Genomic DNA, 23,106 nt, shown 5'->3' with positions numbered 1-23,106 from the left:
GGCACCTCCCTCGTCCCAGGACCGTGGAAGCCCTGTGTGCTGACAGGGAGACACCTGGAAACTCATAAGTTTTCAGGTCCATTTCTTGAGAGAGAAATGTCTCGGGGGTCTTCTTGGTTCCTCCTGTTGTCCTGCCATCCTAGAGGTGGGGGTGTTGGATCTCCAGGGTGGGGAGGGGACACAGCCTGCGCTGTGGACGGACAGATGCCGAGACAGCAGCATCACAGGGCCCCCTCCCCAGCCCCGCCTTCCTGTTAGGGCTCCGGGCTCCCAGCAGGGGAGCCTCTGCAGAGGGGACCCACTCCCCACCAAGAGATAAGTGGGAGCGGGAAAATGTCCCGACCTTTGCACACCGAGGCTCTGAGGTCCTTCCTTGAACCCTCACCAGCCCCCCAGAGGGCAGCTGTCCCCTGTCCACCCCGAGGGAGGGTGGCCAAGCAGCTCCCAGCCTCCAGGGCACACAGCCCGGTCGAGGCACAGCTGGATGTGGACCCCCACCCCCGCCCCCAGGCCCCGCGGTTCCAGCCCTGCTCTAACTCCGACAGAAACCTCCTCTGAAGGGTCACACCCAGGTTCCAGCCCCGGAGACTCAGTGATGGGGTCCGACCATAGGCCGTTGGATGTGCGGGGTGCCCCGCACAGAGCCAGGGTTCTGCCCTCGTTAGTGGTCCTCTGGGCCACGCAGCCGACATGGCAGTGAGGTATGGGTGCTGTGGCCAAGAGAGTGGACTGCAGGCTGGCCTGCTGTGGCCTGTTTGCTGGGGACCCGGGCAGACCCCCTCACCGCCCTGTGTCTGCTTCTTCTATGCCCCGTGGAGAGGACAGGGAGTGGCGGGTGGGACCCCAGAGAGAGCTCAGGCTCCTCCAGCTGTGGGTCCACCACCACCGCAGTCTCACGGTCCTGCCTTCGTGGCCACCGCCACCCCCTGCCACTGGGGCCTCAGGACCCCACATCAGGGCCACCCTGAGGTCTACAGACTGCCCTGCTTCCTGCTGGGTCCCTCCTGCCTTGTTGAAAGTCAGCAAAGCCACTTCCGTGCTCCTCCGTGCTGCCCCACAGATACGAGCCCTGAAGATCCCACCAGCCTGGCAGGGGGACGAGGAAGGCCATGTGGTCCGGGACCCTGGGGTCAGACAGTGGCAGGCTGCCCTGGGTGCCCCACTGGAGAGAAGGTGACCGCGCCCCAGCGTGTCCTGACACTGGCCAGGTAGGTAGCAGAAGGCAGCCCAGGGTGGATCAAACCAGAGTCCCTCCTGTGACACCAGGTTACCCAGTGCCCTGGCCAAAAAGACCCGTGGGACCCCTCCCACGGGAAGCCGCCTCTGGACGCCCCCGCTTCCACAGGAGGCCGGGCCTGAGGCTGGGCTCATTTCAGAATCAGGCTTCACCGACACTGAGCACCCAGCTTCGGTGCGAACCCCAAGATTATTTGGCACAAGAGGGTTCTCAAAGGAGGTTCCAGGGCAGACCTGGCCTTTCTGCGGAAGAGCGGTCAGGGCCGGGGGACGGGGCTCAGGTGCCTTCGGAGGAATGAGAGTGAGACCCCTCCGGAGATGAGGGCTCCCAGAAGAAGGATCGGGAGGGCAGCCTCGGGACGAAAGGACAGGAGTGCCCGGAGATGGGCTGCTGCGGGCAATTAGACTTTTAATTATGGCAAAGTGCACAGAACGTGAATTATACCATCCCAGCGTTTCTAAGTGCGTAGTCGGGGCGTCAGCGCGCTCACACCATGGTGCGCCGTCCCCTCCGTCTGGCCCCCAGAACGTGGTCGTCTGCCCACACTGGACTCTGTCCCATTAGACAGTGTCTGTCCTCCCTCGGCCCCCGGCCCCCCATCCTACTGTGCCCAGGAACTTGACTCCTCCGGGCCCTCACGTAAGTGGAACCTTCAGGACTGGTCCGTCGGAGCCGGGCTGATGTGTCCAGGCACCACGTCCTGCAGCTCCAACCACATGGTAGCAGGTGCTGGGATTCCCTCCTTCTTAAGGGGGAGTCACGTTCGAGGTGTGGCCGGGTCGCGTCCTGCTCATCCATGCGCCTGTGCGTGGGCGCTCGGGCTGCTCCCCTCCTCAGGGCAGTGTGGACAGCGCTGCTGGGAACACGGGGGCAGAACGAGCTCTCCAAGATCCACTTCCAGACCTCTGGGGCACGGCGTGGCATCGTGGGATCATAGGCAATTCTGTCTGCTTTTCTGGGGAGCTGCCATCCATCCCACAGCAGTAACTTGGCTTTTAAGAGATTCTCTGTGGGGCCACCTGGGGGCCTCTGTCGGTAAAGTGTCTGCCTTTGGCTCAGGTCATGATCCCGGGGTCCTGGGATCCAGCCCCGCATCAGGCTCTCGGCTCAGCGGGGAACCCACTTCTCCCTCTCCCCACTCGTGCTCGCTCTCTCTCTCTCAAATGAATAAATAAGAAATGTATTAAAAACAAAGAGACACTGTTTGGTGACACCCGGGGGGCCCCTTCAGCTCATTACAGTGTCTGTTCTACGACAGCGATGTGAGCGCCAACACGAGTGCCCGCTGCTCGGGGGGCCCCAGGCTGCAGGGTCCTCCCCGTATGCCGTGGATCCGTGCAGGGGGGAGCCCGCACCAGGAACAGGGCTGTTTCCAGGAGAAAGGGGCCCACGGTTGTGCAAGCCTGGGGGCACCTGGTGCCAGCCCCACGGTCACACCCAGCAAAACGCAGACTCACACTCCTGAGCCACGCAATCGCCTGCTGGCGGGGAGGGGTCCCCGGGAGACAGAGCAGCACATGCAAGAGGGGCTTTCACAGAGTAAAGGCCCACTGATCCTCCCTGGCCCCGGGAGTTCAGCCTAAGAATGTAACTCCCAGCTCCCGCAGGGACGGGCCTGCTCTCCGGCCCCACTTCCAGAGCACAAGGGGGTCCCAGGGGCGGGGAGCAGGGGGAACGCCTGCAGGGCCCAGTCTCGTCCCAGGCCCCACTGGCTGGGGCAGCGACCTGGGAAAGTAGGACCCCCGGGGCCTTGGTCTCCCACTCCCCAGATAGCACCAACTGCGGGAGGCCAGGCACGGCTTCTCACCCCACGTGTCTCTGCAGCGGAGCTCTGCGGAACACCGTTTCAGGACAGACAAATGGGTGCGTCCCGCACTCTGAGCTCTGTGGCCCCCACGGGCAGGAACACGACAGTACCTCTGAGCCCCGTGCCAGGCAGATGCTCCCGTGGGTGGTGGGACTTTCACCTCCCAAGTTCACCAGAAAACACAGCGTTTGCTTCTCACCTGCGGACCCATCTGGAAGCCGGGCGGGATTAGGAGCGCGTCCTCCCGCCTTGCAGCCACGGCACAGGGGACGCCTGCCAGAGCCACCGGGCCTGGCCCACTGGGGGTCTGCGGTGGACAGAAGCCCGTTCTCCCCCAGTTCAGAGACCCAAAGCCCAGGGTCAAGGTGTGGACAGGGCCGTGCTCCCTCCGAAGGCCCCAGGGAGGGTCCGGGCCTCTTCATCCCCAGGCACTGTGGCCATGCCAGGCGCCCCTTGTCTCTGTCCCTCCAGATCCTGGCTCTGCCGTCACACGGCCTCCTCCCTGGGTCCCCACTGTGTCCATTTTCTCTTAAAAGGACACTAGACGTTAGCCCCTGCTCCTGTGGGCCTCATCGGATGTAATCACAGCTGTAGAGGCCTTGTTTCCAAATAAGGTCACATTCAGAGGTTCCGGGCGGACATGGGTTTTGGGGGGACGCCAGCCCACCCAGTGCGCTGCCAGTGGCTCAGCGTACACCATGAACACGCTGACCGTGGAGGGCTGTCCCAGGACTGCCGGCGGGGTGGGAGAACCGGAGGGGCCGCTGCGCGCAGGGTGCCCCTGCAGAGCCCGCCGGACGCCCACCTCACTGGGCTGCAGGAAGGTCCGTTCCTCCCCCCTTTGCTCAACCCCCACCCAAGTTCCCGCAGACCTAGAACCGTGGTCCTCTGGGCGCAGAGCCTCCCTGAGCAGGAGCCACGCCCACATTGAGACCTGCCACCTGCCCCAGGAGACGCAGGGGTCACGGGGCTTGGATGCCACCGGAGGGCCACACCCGAGTGACTGCCTTGCCCCTGAGATGGGAGCCCAGTGGGCCCAGGACCACCATCTCGCAGGAGGGGTGGGCTCCCTTCTGGCACAAGGATGACTGGTCCCCACGGAAGAGAACCCAGAGCTAGAGCAGAAGCGTCCTTATCCTCCAAGATGCGGACGGTGATGACACGTGGGCACCAAGGCCCCAAGCACAGGCCGTGGGCCACCCGGGAAGGCCCAACACTTCTGGGCATCGGGAGGGTGAGGCTGTCCTTCCGTGGGACGCGCTGGAGGCAGCTGTCCCCCTTCCTGCTCCTTCCTCTGCCCTGAAGCCCGCCTCCCCCCGCCACGAGCAGGTTAACCGTCGGACGTGTCGGGCTCCACTTGGGACACAGGGCGCCCACATCCCCTGCCGGGGCTTCCCCGACAACAGGGGTCAGCAGGACACGTTCTTCTGCTAGGGACACCCCTGGAGCTCCTGGGTCCCTGGTGACAGCTCACACAAGGAGCCCCAGGAAGCGTGTCAGGAAAACGTGGGAGCGGGCAGATGCAGGATTCCCACCATGTGGCCTTCACCGCCACACAGAGCCATGTGGAACCTGCCTGAGCTGCCTGCGCGTGCACCGCCCCCCGAGGGGTCACCCTGCTGATGCCCGCAGCGGCCGCCGGCCCGTTGGTGCCCGTCCGTAGCTGTTACTCAGCGTCCCATGTTCACAGATCGCTCGCTGCCGGCCAGGCCCATCCTTGGGGCCACCAGAAGCCACCCAGTCCCCTTCCTGCCATGGGTGGGTACGGTGACCAGGGAGGAGCTGAAGCCCGAGTGGAGAGTGAACAGGAGAAGCACCAGGAAGGACTGGAGACTTTCAGGGAGGCCAGGCACGGCAGGTGGCCCGAGGGTGGGGGGCGCCAGCAGAAAGATGGGTGAAGGTGTAGGTGACGTCTGTCCCTTGTGCAGGACAGATGGCCATCCACGGGCACGTCATCCACAGACCCTGGGGCATGGGGCTCTCCCACCCTCCGGGGCACAGCTGTCCTCGGTGCTGATTCTGACCTGCTGCTGCCCAAGTTCATGACCCAGGAAGTGTTCCTGCCACCGGCGCCAGCCTGCACCCACCCGGCCCCAGCCCCGGAGCCTCCCCTCTGGGGTTTCCAGGAACTGTCCAGGTCCCGGGCACACAGGGACCTTCCTGTTCCCACTGAGAGGGAAAAAGGCCTCCTACTATCCTGGGGGAGGAAGCCCTGGGGGTCTGGGGATGAGCCCCGGGGGATTCGGGGAACCGCGTGCCTGGGGGGCCTGGACGGGGCTGGCTTGCAGGCCCCCGGCCCCCATATAAGGGCCCGAGCCCGCTGCCCGGCCTTCCTCACTCCCAGGAGCTCAGCGTGTCACAGCCACAGCCATGAAGTGTCTCCAGCTCGCCCTGGGCCTGGCCCTTGTGTGTGGCCTCCAGGCCATCGTCATCCCCCAGACCATGGAGAACCTGGACCTACAGAAGGTGGGAGGACGGCGGGGGCGGGGGGTGAGCCGCAGGCCAGGCAGGGCAGTGGGAACTCAGGGGCGACACGAGCACGAGCGGGACCCTTGAGGTCGGGAAACCCCCACCTGCCTCTCCGTCTTCGGGGCAGCTTGTCCCTTGGTTTCCCAAGATCCAGAATGTTCTAGAGAACTTGTCCGATGTGTATCCTGACCCATCTGGAGAACACAGGGGTGTTATTTCCAGCGTGGAAATCGTGTAGCCCAGTGTCTGGTGGACGGCCCAGGGTCCTCCAGAGCTCACTGACGGCCGCCCCAGTTAGACTGGGCCTCTGCCGGGGTGGGAGGGAGAGCCCTGGGGGGGCCGGGCCCCTTCCCACCCCCCATGGCACTCAAGGCCCCGTCCCCAGGTGGCTGGGATGTGGCACTCCATGGCCATGGCGGCCAGCGACATCTCCCTCCTGGACTCCGAGGCCGCCCCCCTGAGAGTGTACGTCCAGGAGCTGAGACCTACCCCCGAGAACAATCTGGAAATCATTCTGCGCAAATGGTGGGTGTGCCCCTGCCCGGGGCTGGGGGCCAGCAGGGAGGAGGGTGAGGGGTAGGCAGGGGGGTAGGCAGGGCAGGGTCCTAATGGGAGCCGGCTCCGTCTGGGTGGTTCCCTGTGGCCTCGTGACCCCACCCCGGGCTCCGGGCCAGCAGGCCGACCACACAGGGTGGCCTCAGGTCTGTGGGCAGAGAGGCCCGTGTGGAGGCCGCTGGGCAGCTGTGGGACCGGGGCCCTGGAGGCCTGGGCTGGTCCTGCCATGAGCTCTGTCTGTCCCTGGACAGTGGGGTGGGGTAGAAGAGAGAGCTGGGTGAGTGTGGGGGGCAAAGAGGAGGACCCAACCCCCACAATTACCAGCCAAAGGCCGATCACCCTCGACTATGGGCACAAGGACACTCCTGGCCTGATTTCCCTCTGGTCTGCCCTCTCGAGGCTCTGTCCCTCTCGGTCACCTGCTGGGTCTAGAGGTCACAGTGCATGCAGCCCAGGCGCAGGCCTCCTTCCCGGGGCCCTCCTGGAGCCCGGCTTCTGCCCCAACCCGTGTTTGGCTCTACCACAAGAAGCCCGGCCGGCCCACAAAGAACCTTCTTTCAGGGAGGACGGTACGTGTGCTGAGCAGAAGGTCATGGCCGAAAAGACCAAAGTCCCTGCTGAGTTCAAGATCAACTGTGAGTGCTGGGCTCCTGGGCCGCGCCGGACAGCCGCCGCTCTGGCTCGCCACAGGGCTGGGGGGGCCTGTGTTCCGGCCTGAGGGTGCCCCGCATTGCCAGCTCTCCCGGCCCCTGCCCCCACCTTCAGTGCTATGGGTGTAGAGCCTCGGGTAGGTCCCTTCTGGGCTGCTCTGACCCTGGCGGCCACGAGACCAAGCTCACTGACTGTGGCCAGGACCTCAGGGAGCATCTGCATCCACCGCCCTCCATGCTGCCTCCTGGGCCTATCCTCCTGCCTGGCTTTGACCGGAGGAGGCCTCAGGTGACAGCTGCTGGCTGGCCCCAGGGGCTCCAGCACCTTCTGCTGCACAGGGGCTGGGACGTCGGCCCTTCCTGCGATGCTGTGCCCCTGGCAGCCCACAGGGACACCCCCCACCCCCACCCCGGCATGCCTCTCATCACCATGGCGACAGACCCTGGCCCCTCAGACCAACCTATTTCTGGAGGGTCCCCTTCTCCTCCCAGGGGCAGAAACCCACTTCTGAACCACTCTGGGCCCCAGGACACAGGACTGAGTGATGAGCGAGCCCTGTCTAGGAGGGGCTCAGCATCTGTGGCGGGATCCGCGGTGAACAGGGAGGGCCGCACATCTCCCTGGGTCATGTGGGGTTCTGGAGAAGCCCCCCGCCCGGGCCGTGCTGGTGGTGGCCACAGAGGACCCCATACACCCCCACCCCGGTCTCTCCCCAGATCTGGAGGAGAACAAGTTCTCTGTGCTCGACACGGACTACGACAACTACCTGTTCTTCTGTATGGAGAGCACGGGCGCGGCCCAGCCGAGACTGACATGCCAGTACCTGGGTATGTCCCCCGGCCAGCACCGGCCAGCAACAGGCCTTGAGTCCCCAGGGGAGGGCCCCAGGGTCTTGTCAGGAGAAGGTGGGCAGGTGCTGAGAAAGGTGGTGTCTTGGGGCCGGTAGGTGGCTGGTCACAAGGACAGATGTCGGCCGAGGGGCCGTTTAGCGGCGAGCTCCCACGAAGTCTCCGTGTGACAGGCAGGCCCACAGCCCTTGCACACTGAGTTTTCTTTATTCCACCAAGTAACAAGTCAGATACAAAAACATCTGTAAACTGTAATATCCTGAAAACAAGTATAAGGTGCCATTTCCCGGTCACAGGAACAGCACCACCGTGTGCTCCCCGGGTCCCCTCAGCAGAGGCTCCCGGGTCTATAAGTCAGAAGGCGCTGGTGCGGGACCCCCGGCAGCCCGGGGCAGGGAGCCTTCTGTTCCCAGCGCCGTGCCGGGAGGAAGGGGAGGGGCAGGGACCCTGGAGCCCAGGGCTGACCCGCCGCCCCCCACAGCCAGGACCCTGAAGGTCGACAATGAGGTCGTGCAGAAATTCGACAGAGCCCTCAAGACCCTGCCCATGCACATCCGGCTCTTCTTCAGCCCGACGCGGGTGGAAGGTGATCCTCTCCACACCCCACGTCCCCGCTCGCCCCCGCGTGGGGCTCGCCCATCGGACAGCCGCGAGCGCTGGGCCCCACTGCCTCCCATGGTGGCCCCCCGCTTCCTAGACCACCCAGGATGGGGGAGTGGGAGGTGCAGAGCCCCCGAGGTGGGGTCCTCCCGCCCCACCTCCTCTGCCGCACCCCTCTGGGCCCAGGGCTGTCCTGGCAACTTGTGACCCCCCCCACAACTCTCCCCTCCCCCACCAACAGAGCAGTGCCGCGTCTAGGTGAGCTCCTGCCTGACCTGCCTCCTGCGGTAAAGTACCAGCTCTGCCCCCACGTCCTGGGCACACGCACGGGTGGGGGGCATCCCAGGGGATGCCTAGTTCCCCTCTATCAGGCCCTGGTCCCTCTGCGGGAATGGCTGGAACCTGGCATCCCTCCTGGTGACCGCAGGGGCCAGGCTGGCCACGGACACCCTCTCTCCCGTGGCCTTCCTGGGATGTCCTCCCCATGTCCCAGTCAAGCTCTCGCACAGATGTCCCCGTGGCCTCTTCTGGGCAAGGGTGTGGGGGCTGGTGTGGGCTGCCCACCACTCAGCCTGAGGCGGAGAGGCTGTCCCTCATCCCCAGGCTGGGAGGGCCTGGCGAGGGCCCAGCAGGCTCCCCAGGAGTCACAGGGGAGCCCGCGTCCATTTCAGGTCCCAGAGATGACATCGCCCCCTTCCTGCCCCATCAGAGGAATCAGGAGGGACCGAGCCCACCCGGGGCTCCCAGACCTGCTCCTCCTCAGGCCGCGGGGTCCTCGGGGCCCCTGCTCTGAGCCTCTCCTCCTCCAGCAATAAAGGAATCAAGCAGCCAGCAGTCTGCCTGGGTCTTCCTTGGTCGTCGGGTGCAGGAGGCAGGGTTCGGGCTTCGGCACCACGGCCCGCGACATCTGGGGATCAGCACTCATGACGGGGTCTCTCTTAAACCTGACAAACACGATAAAAGGGTCTCAGGGGGCAGCGGGCCTGATAGGCTGCGGGCCGCATGACCTTCACAAAGGACGGGCAAGGAACGTGTGGGCCCTGATGTAGTAAACACCGACGGAGAACCACACGTGCGTTACTCGCCCATCAATCTGCGCTCTTCCGAAAGCGCAGCCCCGGGACCCTCACAGTCGTGTCCAGAAACAGGAGGGTGATTGCTACCAGGAAGCCTGGACACAAGCTCCACATGCCGATGCGCCGACCTGCTCTGGGCTGGGACGGAATAGAGGTGTCCCCAGTCAGTGGGTCCCGGGAAAGCAGTCAGAGGTGGAAAGGAGACCTGTTTTCCACACGTTCAGTGTCCCTAATGTAGGGTACAGAGAGAAGCAGGGTATCTTAAATACCAAGAACAACTTAGGGGCGCCTGGGTGGCTCAGTGGGTGAAGCCTCTGCCTTTGGCTCAGGCCATGGTCTCAGGGTCCTGGGTTCGAGCCCCACATCGGGCTCTCTGCTCAGCGGGGAGCCTGCTTCCTCCTCTCTCTCTGCCTGCCTCTCTGCCTACTTGTGATCTCTGTCTGTCAAATAAATAAATAAAATCTTAAAAAAAGAACAACTTAGATACAATATATACACATATTTTTATATGTGTAAAATTAGATACATGTGTTATAGATACACTTCTGGAAAAACACTAATCACCATTTGAGCTAAAAGGAAAACTTTAAAAATTAATTTAAAATATATATATTTTTTAATTCTTTAACTGAGGCGTAGATGAGCCGTGATGGTATATCAGCCTCAGGGTCCGGCCTAGCGGCCTCGAGAACCGTGTACCCAGCACAGCGCTCAGCCCCGGAAGCTGATGTGGTGGTCATGTCCGTGTGACTGACTGTGCTCCCCGTGCTGTATGTCTCGTCCTCGCAGCTCCACGTGTCATAACCAGAGGCTGTACCCCTCCTCCCCTCCACCGGGTTGGCCCCCACACTGGCAACCACCAGTGCGTTCTCTGTATTTGTGAGTCTGTGTTTTTGTTCGTGATTTATTTTTCCATTTGTTTCTCAGATTCCACATATACGTGAAATCAAATAGTGTTTCTCCTTCTCTGTCCTGCTCAGCATCCTCTGGGTCCGCGCGTGTCGTCACGAACGGCGAGACTTCCGTCTGGGTTCGGCACGGGCAGTGCGCCGTGCTGTCTGCGCACCGTGTCTCCCTCACCCGCTCATGACGGCAGGACGCGGGCTGCCGCCGGGTCTCGGCTCCTGCGGACGTGGTGCCGTGACTCGGAGAACGAGCGAGCAATGGGCACTGGCGGGAGGGGCAGAGGGAGAGAGAGACCCAAGGAGGCTCTGCACTGAGCGTGGGGCCCAATGCTGGGCTCGACCTCACGACCCTGAGATCATGACCCGAGCCCCCCAGGCTCCCCTATTTTTTAATTTTTTAAAGAACAATAGCTACAGAAAATAAAGAACAGCCCCAGACCTTCTCAGCCAGCTGCGATCAGGTGGCTCCTGGCCCGAGACCGGTCGCCCGTGGGTGTAGACATAGACGGGAACTTGCTGGGCCGGCCTGCGGCCAACCTGGAGGAGGAGGATACAAGAGAAGGGAGAGGAGGACGGCCCTCCCCGCTGGGGATAAAGACCCAAACCTCTAAATAATTTATCAGCAGGTTGACTCTAACAATGAATTCAACACATCATGATTCAACCCAGAGAGTCAAGGACGTTTCTATGTTAGGAAACAGCAAAACTTCAACAGCTAGGAGATCGGGGAAATGCCCATACAGGCAGCTTTTTTTTTTTTTTTTTTTTTTTTAATTTATTTGACAGAGATCACAAGTAGGCAGAGAGGCAGGCAAAGAGAGGGGGAAGCAGGCTCCCCGCTGAGCAGAGAGCCCGACGCGGGGCTCGATCCCAGGACTCTGGGATCATGACTGGAGCCAAAGGCAGAGGCTCCAACCCACGGAGCCACCCAGGCGCCCCCATATAAGCAGCTTTAACTGAGTTTTTAGAATATGTTCCAAAAGTGTCATATCCCTTTCATGAGGCAAACTTTCCACATATCGAAGGTGTCGTCCACCATCAGCTGGTTGACGCTGCGTCACCAAACAGCTTTAAGATCTCAGGGTCTTAAAACGTCCGATTTATGTCGTGATTCGTGATTACTGCGACTTCCTCCACAGATTACTGGGCATATTGGACCTCACGGCCATGCAGGAATCTAGAGGATCGAACAGCCACCCCGGGAGGTCTCCGGTCACCACACCAGAGGGAAAACATAGACACCCAGAGGGCGCAGGCCGTCCGCTCCGGGCTCTGTGCGGAGAGGCTCACGCGCCAACTCCCTTCCCCGCTTCTGGGCCGCCGTCGTCACTCAGCTAGAAGGAAGCAGAAATGAAATACAGTCCTACCTAGGCCTGGAAAGGAGCACGCTTAAACCGATCATTAAAAACAAAAACAAAACAACAACCAAAACACACAACCAGCGAACGTCATTCTTAGTAGTAAGAAACTGCTCACTTTCCCCCGAGACCGACAGCACAGCGTAGCCGACCTCCCTCAGCAGCCCTGTTGAGCCTCGTGCGGAAGTTCTCGGTGCAGAGAGAGAAGGAGAAGAAAGAAAAGGCGTGAGCGCTGGGAAGGGAACGCCTAGCATGACTGACCGGGCAAGAAAGACAGAAGACACCAATCATTAACTTGGGAGCGGAAGTGGGATCTCGCCACGGCCCCTGCAGGGGTCAAAGGACAAGAAGGGAATGTCATGACCAGCTCTACACACACGAGTGCGACGCTTTAGATGAAACGGGCCAATTCCCCGAAAACTACAAGCTACCACAACTAATCCCGTATGAACCAGACGATCTGAATAGCCCTACACTGGCAAGAAATCGAATTCCTGATCCTAAAACTCCACAAAAAGACATTTTCCGGCCCAGATGATTCCACCGGAGAATCACAGCACATCTTCGAAGAATCGGTCTGAATGCCGCACAACCTCCTGCAGAGGGTAAAAGAGGAAAGAACATTGCCTTATTTGCTTCATGAAGCTAATATTGCGCTGGCGCCAAAACCACAGAGTTTTTTTTTAAAAAAGAGAAAATTGTAGGCTAATGTTTCTCATCAATACGGATGCAACAATCCTTAACAAAATATTAACAAATAGAATTTGGCAACATATAAAAATAATTATACACCGGGGACGCCTGGGTGGCTCAGTGGGTTAAGCCTCTGCCTTCAGCTCAGGTCATGATCCCAGCGTCCTGGGATCGAGTCCCGCATCGGGCTCTCTGCTCAGCGGGAGCCTGCTTCTCCGTCTGCCTCTGCCTGCCATTCTGTCTGCCTGTGCTCACTCTGACAAATAAACAAAATCTTTTAAAAAAAATAAAAAATAATTATACACCGTAACAAGGTGGGATGTACACCAAGGATGAGGGGGCCATTCAGCACTTGAAAACCAGACAGTGTAACGCACCGTGTTATTAGGATCGCAATGAAAAATCATGTGAGCATAGCAGTCAATGTAGAAAAAGCATTTGACAAAATTCAGCATCTACTTGCAATTTTTTTAAAAATCCTCAGAAAATGGGAATAGAGGGGATTCCCTCAACTTGATAAAGGCATCTGCAAAAAACATAGGATTGACACCGTACTCGGGACGCCCGGATGGCACCGTAGGGTGAGCATCTGACACTTGGTTTCAGCTCGGGCTGCCGTCTCGGGGTTGTGGGATTGAGCCCCGAGCGTCTGGCTCTGCCCTCAACGGGAAGCCTGCCGAGATCCTCTCTCCCTCTCCCTCTGCCCCTCCCACTCGTACGCTCTCTCTCTCTAAAATAAATGATTACGTCTTAAAGAAAACAAGAGAATTAACGCTGTCCCTAGTGGGCACGATGAATGCTGTCATCCATGATGGATGGGTGGTGAGTGATCGCGAAGGCGGTGAGGATGTCCGCTCCCCACGTCCCACTCATCACAGTGCAGTAGCTGCCGACCAGGGCAACGGGGCACACAAAGGTAATGAAAGGCATACAAACCCGAAAGGAAGAAAGAAAACTACCCATGTTTGCAGACGACACGATGATCTAAGTGGGAAATCCTCGGGAATCTACAGAAACAAACAGAAGGAAACTTCTGGAAGTGCTGAGCTCATCGAGGTTTCAGGATATCAGATAAACACAAAAAACCAATGACGTTTCTACATCCTAGCGAGGACGTGTGGACACTAACATTAAAGATGCCAGTGTTAGTCACCCCCAAGTTGGTGGAAGACGGGGGTGCGAAGCTAGTGAAACGCGCAGGGTCCGATGCTGGGGGATGCACCGTTGCTGAGGGAAATCAAGGCGCTTCTCAATAAACAGGCCTACGGTGCTCGTGAGCGGAGACTCAACGGACAGAAAGACGTCCGTCCTCGGGCTGGCGTGCAGCGTTCACGCAGCTCCTACCGAAACCCCAGCAGGGCTTTTTGTAGACATACGTGAGATTTTTCTAAGTTTATATGGAGCACGAAGGCACTAGAAGAACCAACATAACTCTGAAAAAAATAATTGAATCGGTGGAATCGGCCCATTAAACTTCAAATCTTACTGTACAGCCAGAGGAATCAGGACTGCGGTGTTTGTAGGGGCAAAGACACACCAATCAGTGGGGCGGGGTGAAGAGCCCAGAAACGGACCCACACACGCCCGACTGGCATGCAGTTCCCGGGACTGGGGTGTCCTCAAAACTGTGCTAAATCCTCCCTAATGTGAGTACAAGCCCAGACAAGGTCCTGGCAAACAGTGGCCTCTCCTTCCCTCGCTCTCCACGGGTCCTTCCTAGGAAGGAGCCTCGTTTCTCCAAACCACAGCCTGGCCCTGCTCGGCTCGCTGGCCCCTGCCTCCCGTCCACTTCCCACCTAATTACCAAAACTGCTCCGAAGAAATCCCGCGGCTGAGCCGCCTGGCCTGCGTTGAGTGGGGAGCCCCGACGGCAGAGCCCCACTCCGCTCCAGGACACCGGTCCCCACGCCCCGCCTTGTCCTGGTGCTTTCCGTGGCTCGTGCCCATCTCTAGAAGGTAGAAGTCTGTTCCGTGCCTTGGGCCTACGGATTCTGAACAGCCTGGGCCAGGGGCGGCCTCGGTGGTCACAAGCCAGCAAGCCGCTCTCCTTTCCTCACCTGGCACCCTAAGGACGGAGCCGCCGCAGGACGAGAAGTGGCTGGCGGGTCCCGCCCAGCATGGAGCGCTGCAATTCCCCGGGAGGCCACTGGGTGTCACCCGCGGCCCCTGATTGCAGGAACAGCCCAGAAAACACAGAAATGCAGAAATGCGGGGGGACGTTTGCCCCAGAGGCTCACAGTCCGGCTCCTGCCCATCTCCCTCTTCACTCAGGCCAGGCCCAACCCCTCCTGGAGAGCCATGTTGGACGTCCACAAGAGGGTCTCGCTGGTCCTTCAGTGACCTCCACGGCATGGGCTGGACCTCGGGTCTGCAAGGACGCGTCAGCCAGAGCCTTCTGAGCTCCCCTCTGATGTGGCCGTGACTGTCCCGGGTCCCCCGAGGCCAGGCGGGCAGTGACCAGCATGTGCGAGCTGCCAGGTGGAGCCTGGGCCCATGTCCCTGGCGTCCTGCCCAGCGCACCCGTCCTCTCCCCCAGACCGCCCCCCCCAAGACAGACGCTAGACCCCTCCCGGGGCAGAGGGAGGCCCAGAAGAGCCGTGGGCTGTCATCTGAGGTCCTACCCTGGATGCCCACGGGGACACCCCTTGGTGAAGGTGCTGGTGACCTTTCGGAGGCCTGGAGCTGCTCTCCCTGTGTCTGGCTGGGGTGATGGGGGACCCCGGAAAGCCCGGGAGGGACAGCACCTCAGCCCCAGGCGCGGGTGGGCATAATGATGGTAAGAGCAACCAGCCTGTCCGTGGGGGCGGCTCTCAGTCCCGGGGCTCCCGGTGCAGGAGGGGGGCGCAGGAGGGGGGCACAGGACAGGGCTCGGTCAGGGCAGGGTCCAGGACCCAGTGCACACAGCAGACACTCTGGTGCTGACCTCTGATGTCCATGGCTTGTATGACCGGGGCGGAGGGGCAGGGGGATGGCAGGAGGGAGGGACAGAAAGATTTGGGAGCACCAGGACGAAAACCCCTACCCCAGGCTCCGGTCCAGCCCCCAAACACGCATGGCTCCCCCCACCCCTCCACGCGCCGCCCCCGCTGCCCAGCAGAGGTCTTTTCATTTCCAGCTTGTGCACATTTTTTAACTTTTGTGGGAAAGGATCTGAGGCTTGGGAGCTGCTCTCCGGGACGTTCCCAACACCCACCGCCCCCACCCCCGCACCGCCCAGAGCAGTTTCTACAACTCTGCATCCGGGCACTGCCGGCCCCCCCCCCCTCTTTGGCCACGGCCCTCCTGGCTGACTGGCTGCCCCCGCCGCTCGGGGGCTGGTCTCCGGGGGCTGGTCTCCCACGTGGCCTCCCGGCCCCCTCCCTGCCAACCCCGCCTCCTCGAGAAGGTGTGACCCTGACGGCCTTGCAGCCCAGGGATCTTGCCAGAACATCACCACCAGCTGCCATCACACAGATGAAATCCACATTCTACACGTGACCCAGGAGCCTCTGTGCCCTGGCCTTGGTGACCTCCGGGAGCCCCCTTACCTACCCCACACCCCCCCCCACGTTCCCACGCCCCTCAGACCTGGGTTCCCTCAGTCAGCCGTCCCCCACGTGCCTCAGGACTCTCGCACATGTCCTTCCACCCTCTAGAGTACTGTTCCCTCCTCCCCTCGCCCAGCCTCACCCCAGCACACAGCTTAGCGGTCACCCCTTCCACGAGGTGGGCACCGTGTGACACTGTCATTCATGTGCCCACGCGTGGAGCCCCCGGGCAGGCTACACGTTCCAGAAGGTTCTGTCAACCTGTCACCGCCTCCCCGTGCCCACAGGTGCCTGGCAGGAGGCAGGGGCCCGCTCTGGGACAGAGCAGTCTGCCGCTGTGCCAGCCTCCTCCCATCAGGGCTTCTGGACCATTCTCCCGTTCCTCCTTCCGAGGGACACAGTCCCCGCTCTGCAGACCCCCCGCCTCTGGTGTCTGGGCTCAAGGGTAAAGTCTGTCTTCAGCCCTACCGTGACTCCGTCGGCCCAGCTCTGGTCTCCGGGCCCTGGGGTCGGGCTCTGCCTGGGGCCGGGCTCACTGTGGGCCTCACACAGCCGCCCCGGCCGCCCCCAACAGCACAGGAACAGCAGTCCACAGCTCTCCCGCGCGACTATGAGGTCCTCCCCAGCCCGAGAGCCCCCAAAGCAAGTCAGCGCCACCTGGGCATGGGGACCGGGACCCAGGTCCAAGGATGGAAGCAGGACGCTCCCACCCAAACATCCTATCTGACCTCAAAGCCCTGGAAAACTGCAGCCTAAGCCTCCTGTCCCCTCCCCCTAGGTGGGGGCAGCGACCACCTGCTCTGCCCAGCCATGTCCTCAGAGACCCCAGAGCTGACCAGCCCCCCCCCAGCTTTCCTGCCGCTCCTGGGTGTTCCTCGCAGCCCCAGGGGATTTGGGGCGCCCGTCTGGGCGGCCACAGCAGACGGGATAGGATCCTCCAGCCCCGCCTGGGTGAACCCAGCGTGACCGGTTCTCACTCCTGGTGTGACCCAGATAGCCGGGCTCCAGTGGACATGGCTCACGGGAAAGTGTAGAGTCAGTCAGAGAATTCGACACCATAGCCTAGACTGATGGGGGCCCCCAGACCCCCTCCGGGAACCACGCAGGAGGACGGCCGAGGAGCCGAGTCCGGAGCCTGGTGACCCCGAGGCTTCACCGACGCTCAGAGCACCAGCCCCATGAGGATCCAGGGTGCTCGGCCGCCTCAGCAGGCCACGGGTTTGGGGGCCGGGGGGACCAGCGGGAGGACGCAGGGAAGGAGCAGGCTCCCAAGAGAGGGGACAGACAGAGGAAATCACCTAAAGACCCCTGACATGGGAGCCAAGTGTCCCTGGCACATGGAGGGGAGGGTTCCCTCTGGGCTGGTTCCTCAGATCCTCCAAGGTGCAATCCCAGGGACATTGTCTTGTCCCCCCATGTCCACCTCTGGAGCGTCCTGACCTCCCTGTCCCTTCCCCATGGCTGTCCTGTCCTCCCTGTCCCCCTCCCCCATAGCTGTCCTGTCCTCCTTGTCCCCCTCCCCCATGGCCATCCTGCCCTCTGTGCCCCTCCCCCATGGCTGTCCTGCCCTCTGTGCCCCTTCCCGAGCTGTAAAGCTGTAAACCAGCTCTGCCTCGGCTCCAGGCTCTCGTCTGCACCCTGGCCCGCAGGGTCATGCAGCTCGGAGGGCCCCGGGAGAGGGTGGTGGGCCAGCGGCTGCTGGAGTCTGGTTTGAGTGGCCATGATGGGAGAGGGTGTGGGACATGCTGTGGGCAATATGAACCAGCCCCATGGGGCCCCGGGTTCAAGCCAGCGTGCCGAGCGCCAGCCTGAGAGTCTGCGCGCCTCCCGCCTTCCCTCCCAGCTCACCTCCCAGGACGGTGGAAGGGGAGGAGGGGGAGGGCAGTCCCGGCTCAGATGAGCACGGATGCCCCCAGAGGAGCACCTGCCAGGAGGAGGAGCTGAGCTCCCAGGGGTGAGGTGACGCCCAGGACAGCCAGCAATGTGGCCAGACTGCCCCGACGGCACCCGCCGCCCAGGTCAAATGACACCCGCCCCATCCCTCAGAGATAAGGGGGGGTGTCAGGGAGGCCACATCCTTCCGTGGGAATAATTCTGAGTGTTCAGGGAGCCTGGCAGGGACAGTTTTCTGACAAGTGGCCTCTGGAGGACGCCCAAGAAGAAAGGACCCGGCCGCCAGGCCTCCTCTCCCTCGGGCCCCAAGGTCATGGCCCCGCAGAGGGGGCCACTGCTGCTGCTGGCCCTCAGCCTGGGCCTGGCCGGTGCCCAGAAGACCCTAGATGACGTGCCGGTACAGCCCGGGTTTAATGCCCACGAGGTAACAGAGCCAGGTCAGGGCCCAGACACAGTCCTGGGACGAGGAGGCGGGTGCCCCTGGGGGCTTGGCATGGCAGCGCGGCAGCCTCTGGGAGCGGGACCCGGGGAGAGAGGCCAGCTGAGAGGCGAGGGGCGGCTTGGGCCCAGGCACAGGCTTGCAAAGGGACAGCTGCTCCTCGCGGAGTCTGCCCGGCCCAGACAGGAATGGAGGGTCCTTGCACTCCCGCTCGGCCCTGGGGGCAAGGAGGGGCCCAGGGTCCCCCCTGCCTGCCTGTCCCATCTGCCCAACACCCAGCACTGTGGGGAGCGTGGCTGGAGCGAGGCCAGCACTCGGTATGGTTCTGGGGCGTCCCTCTCACCTCCCCAGACCCGGCCAGGGCATCTGGAACCCAGCAGGGGTCAGCGCTACGACCAGACACGGGAGAAGCTGAGGGAAGCGGGGAAGGGAGAGGCAAGAAGGGGACTGGGGGAGACAGAGGGCAGCCTCACAGAGGAGGCCATTTCCAAAAGGCCAGCTGTTTCCCCCCCCCCCACCAGCATACCCTGCTGGCCCTTGAGCTCCCTGGGCGGCGCTCAGCGCTGGGGTCCTGGGGCCTGAGAGTGGAGACTCGGACCAGGGAGTGTCCATCCCCCTGCACCCCGCAGGTGGAGGGACGCTGGCTGACTGTCCAGCTGGCTGCCAGCCGCGCCCACCTGGTCTCCCCAGACGACCCCCTGAGGCTCGGCCTCCATTCCATTTGGACACGGGGCGAGGACGTGGAGTTCGTCTTGTTCTGGACGTAAGCATGGCCTCTGCAGCCCCTCACAGAGTGAGCCCGCCCGGCGGCCTCCCAAGGGATGGTGACCAGTGGGGAGGACCAGAGGGACATAAGGCACTAAGTTGCAGGCTTGAGACCCCCCAAGAGGTGTAAATCTAACTTCAGAAGCCCCAGAGCCTTACCACGAGGGGCTGGGGACAGACCCGCACATGCCCGGTCCCTCCCACCGTGGAAACCACAGAAGCCCAGGCAGGGCTGGGCTTCACACTGGTCAGGTGATGGGGAGCATCTACGGTGATGACACGCTGTGCTGATGTCAGCCATACCTAGACCTGTCCTGCACCCAGGGCCTTGAGGACCCCAAGTTAGATCCACAGCCTTGTTGGTGCTCGGCCATAGACACCCACCCCAAGGGCCGTGCGTTCCCAGGGTCCGCAGGCACCCCGCCCACGCCCCACCCACTCCAGCGGAGACACTGAAGACCCCGGGGCGGGGGGCCAAAAAGGAGGGGCCTATGTTTGGAGCCCAGTGACTAGGGACAGCCAGGACCAGGTCCCCACCCAGAGACCTGGAGCTCCAAGCCAAGGACAGACTGGGTCCCACTCCTTCCGGGAGGTTTGGCTCCATTCCAGCAACAAGGAAATCGCTGATTCCTCGCTCCTGCCCTCTAACCCTGTGCCCCAGCTGGATGACCTCAGGAGCCCAGGGAGCCGAGAGACTCAGGCAGACACCTGGGACCTCAGCCAGGGCGCCTCTGATGTCCCCAGGGGCTGGGAGACAGGAAGAGGACTTGACCACCATATGCCCCTCTTTTCCCCAGGGGAGAGGGGGTGTGCAAAGGAGTGAACATCACCGTCCACCCAACCGGGCTCCAAGGCCAGTTCCAAGGTTCCTGTGAGTAGCCCGCCCTCTGGCCTGGGTGCCGTGCTGGACGGGGACGCTCGATGTCCCGAACCAGGGTGAGGGCTGGAGGGAGACAGCCTCCCGGGGTCCTGCACTGTCCGGGGTCCTGTCGGGGGCTGAGGAGAGAAGCTTCACCTGTCACCGGGCCGGGGTCGCCCACAGTGGAGGGAGGCAACAGCGTGCACGTCTGCTTCGTGAGCACGGACTACAGCAGCCTCATTCTTTATGTCCGCCTCGAGGACGCCGACGAGGTCACCAGCCTGTGGGCTCTTCTGGGTAGGTGGCGGCTCTCCGGATGCTGGCTGGGGCCTCTGCCCAACACCTGGGCTTAGGGGACGGGGGCTCCGGGGGTGCTGGCGCCACCAGGGACTCTGTGGGTGCTTTCCCCGGGCGCCCGTCCCTCAGGGGGGCAGCCCTGCACCTGCCCGCTGGCTCCCTCTGGAGTTCACTCAGATTCGCCCGCGGTGCGCACGTGTGGGAGTGTGCGTACATGTGTGTCTGCGTGTGCGTGTGCATGCCCGCCCGCGCGTGTGTCCCGGGAGCGGGGACACTTAGCACAGAAAACGCCCCCTGTCTTGACCAGGGAGCTAGTCAAGGATCCTAAAGGTCCTGAGTCCCGTCAGGCCCAGAAAGTGGAAGAGGCACATGGGGCAGACCCGGGGAGGTGTGGAGGATGGGCTGGGCGGGTGGGGGCGCCTGAGGACTAGATGGAGGCGGCGGGGGGTGTCCCGGGCTGGCGAAGTGGCGCAGGCGGCAGGCTGCCGTGTGAAGGGGGCCCCCCCGCGGGGGCTGGGCCTGATGCACCCCCAGAAGGAGCGCTGTCCCTACTCCGCCAAGGGGCGGACCTGCTCCCGGGGCAGACGAGGACGGAGGGGCCAGGGCTGAGGCCGCAGCCACCAGCCAGTCCGCAGCAGGGCTCGGGCCGGAAAGAGGAGGGGGCGCTCGGAGAAAAGACACGGCCTCCAGACTCTGGGCCCCTCTGACTTCAGCCAGAAGAACGCGCGGGGACCCCTCGTGGCTGCGGAAGTTCCTCGAGTACGCGGCCAGATTCCACCTGCAGAAAGCCCCCATCTTCAACCTCGACGGTAAGCACGGCGCTCCGGACACCCCCCCACCCCGCCCCGAGACCAGGCCACCGTGCTGGGGCCTCACCCGCCGGGCCCGGAACCCCTAGGAGCAGTGACAGGCACAAGACCAGAGCAAGCAAAAATACGGGCAGCCTCTCTGGGGCCGCAGCGGGTTGGCCCAGTGCCGGGCGCCTTGCCTGCCAGATGGCACGAAGCCCCTAGAACACAGCGACCTGGGCACAATATCCATCCCCAATCTGTGGATTCGGACGCTGGGATCCGAGGGGCTTGGAAACAAGGCCAAGGCCACCCAGCAGAGCCCCTCACCCCCACACCCCTTCCCCGTGTACCGTTCAGTCCATCAACACACGCATACCAGGCTCTTTGGGGTGGCGGTGGGGGAAGTATGGAGAACAAGGCAGACACACCCTCCAGCCCTCTCCCGGGTTACCCGGGGTCACTGCAGGCCACCCCCTGATCTGTCAGGGACAAGGGAGCCCGGAGCAGGGGAGGATGGCCGCGCGGCAGGGTCAACAATGGAGGCAAGGGGGACGACCCGAGGGGCGGTGGGGGGGTGGAGTCTGGGTCAAAGTGAGGGCACAGGGCCGTGGCAGGACACGGTGGCCCGTGGGTGCCGGGCTGCAGAAGGCAAGCTGCTCCCCAATGAGGGCAGCCGGCTGCACACCAGGTTCAGTTGGTTTCAAAGGGAATGGACAAAACCTTGGGATCCCTATCCTGTCCTCTCCCTCCACAGCCCGGTGCCCCGCAGCTGAAGCCTAGGTCAGGGCCGCCGGAGATGTCCTGCCTGGCCCTCCTGACCCCTGCCCTGGCCTCCCTCCCCTCCCCCTGCCTTGCTTGCCCTGGGGCCTCCCGAACCCCTGGGCCACCTGAGGCAGCCCCTCCAGCCTGAGCCTGAGCCCGGCCTCCAGCCATCCCCTTCCTGGCCTCTCCCAGCTGGGCCCAGGGGCGTGAGAATGCTCTGAGTGGCCGGGAGGGGACCGGCAGCCCCCACGGCTCTGGGCCACCGCAAACACGGCACTGCAGTGGCGCGGGGGACAACCCCACTAGGGTCTGGGCTGGGGCTCCTCTGACCTGCTTCCACCTGGATCCTGCTCTGGGTCAACTCTGGAGAGGTGTGCTGGGCCGGTGAGCCAAGCCTCACACCCGCCCAGGTCAGAGAGCGCAGAGGGTGCCCAGTACCCACCCACGCACTCCCGGAGAAGAGCCAGGGAGACAGGCCGAGGCATCTGCACGACAGGGGAGCCGAGACAGGCCAGCACCCTTTCCTGAAGGTCAAGGGGGCCACCAGGACAGTGACTGGACCCAAGCCGCCCCCTCTTCCCGGGTGAGCAGAAGACAACCAGGGAAGGGCAGGCTCTCGGGAAACTGGGTCAGCGGCCTCCACACGGACCGTCTGGAAATGTCAGAGACAAGTATGACCAGATCCTGCCCCAGAACTGCTCCTGCGAAGACAAGACCACGCCCCCTCCGAAGGCCACGCCCCTTCGGAAGGCCACGCCCCTTCGGAAGGCCACGCCTCAGCAAGGCATCATCCACCACGCCCAACCCAGCGCTTGAGCTCAGCACCATCGCCCCTGAGCCACCCGGCCCCCAGCAGACGTCCACCTGCCGCTCGCTCAGGCGCTCCTCGAGACCACCGGGTGCTCAAAGCACGATGCTTGCCTGCGAACCAGAAAACCCAAATTCCAGACATAGAATGGCCGCGGTACAATGAGAAAGTAATGCTCATTTAGCCAGAAATCTGCAGACTTTATACGGAGAAAAAATGTTCAAGTCCTTCCTCTGGGACAGTGAAAAAGTGACTTAAGTAAATGGACATGGGGTTTCCTGCATAGTCTTCAATATCATAAATACGTAATAATCCTCAGGGTAACCTGTGCCTCCAAGAAATTCAATCAATATTACAGTTGGGCGGGGCAAGGGCACCTGGGGGCTCCGGTGGTGAAGCGTCTGCCTTCCGCTCAGGTCACAATCTCAAGGTCCTGGGATCGAGCCCTGCATCGGGCTCCCTGCTCAGTGGGGAGCCTGCCTCTCCCTCTGCCTCTGCCTGCCTCTCCCTCTGCCTCTGCCTGCCTCTCCCCGCCTTGTGTGCCCGCTCGCTCTCTCTCTCTCAAATAAGTAAATAAATAAAATCTTTTAAAAAATATTCCAGTGGGATCTTTACCCCGAACCAAAAACCCAAATCTAGAACCCACACGAAAGAACTAAAGTTTTGACATGTTTAGAGAGAAGCCCCACAGGTGCCGTTCCGTTAGAGCGAGCAGGACCCAACAGCAATCACAACTGCACAGACTCAGCTCGGGGACAGAAGAACC

The 23,106-nt window shown here is 62.3% G+C and overlaps 2 protein-coding genes across 2 annotated transcripts in view; both read left to right on the top strand.

Moving 5' to 3' along the window:
- Nucleotides 1–8,996, top strand: part of LOC125082928 (beta-lactoglobulin-2-like) — a 28,391-nt gene extending 19,395 nt beyond the window's left edge. Inside the window, exons 6-7 of the mRNA XM_047698856.1 lie at nt 8,409–8,454; nt 8,877–8,996. Of these exons, the coding sequence (XP_047554812.1) occupies nt 8,409–8,425 (17 nt within the window). The 3' untranslated portion in view covers nt 8,426–8,454; nt 8,877–8,996. The remainder of the gene's footprint in view (nt 1–8,408; nt 8,455–8,876) is intronic.
- An 8,497-nt stretch (nt 8,997–17,493) lies between these two features.
- Nucleotides 17,494–22,795, top strand: LOC125082927 (uterocalin). Its single transcript, XM_047698854.1, has 6 exons — nt 17,494–18,043; nt 18,688–18,821; nt 19,621–19,694; nt 19,866–19,979; nt 20,693–20,788; nt 21,525–22,795. The coding sequence occupies exons 1-6, from the start codon at nt 17,933–17,935 to the stop codon at nt 21,548–21,550; spliced, it is 555 nt and encodes a 184-aa protein (XP_047554810.1). The 5' UTR covers nt 17,494–17,932; the 3' UTR covers nt 21,551–22,795.
- Nucleotides 22,796–23,106: the final 311 nt, after the last annotated feature.

This window comes from Lutra lutra, chromosome 13 (assembly GCF_902655055.1).
Source record: "Lutra lutra chromosome 13, mLutLut1.2, whole genome shotgun sequence".
In the NCBI taxonomy this organism is placed as follows: domain Eukaryota; kingdom Metazoa; phylum Chordata; class Mammalia; order Carnivora; family Mustelidae; genus Lutra; species Lutra lutra.
Note: the sequence above shows the minus strand (reverse complement) of the source record. Positions and strands in the feature narration are given on the sequence as shown.

Coding starts and splice junctions, on each gene's coding strand:
- LOC125082927 (XM_047698854.1), top strand. CDS start 17,933: ATGGCCCCGCAGAGGGGGCCACTGCTGCTGCTGGCCCTCAGCCTGGGC. Junction 18,044..18,687: donor CCGGGTTTAATGCCCACGAG/GTAACAGAGCCA, acceptor TGCACCCCGCAG/GTGGAGGGACGCTGGCTGAC. Junction 19,695..19,865: donor AGGCCAGTTCCAAGGTTCCT/GTGAGTAGCCCG, acceptor GGTCGCCCACAG/TGGAGGGAGGCAACAGCGTG.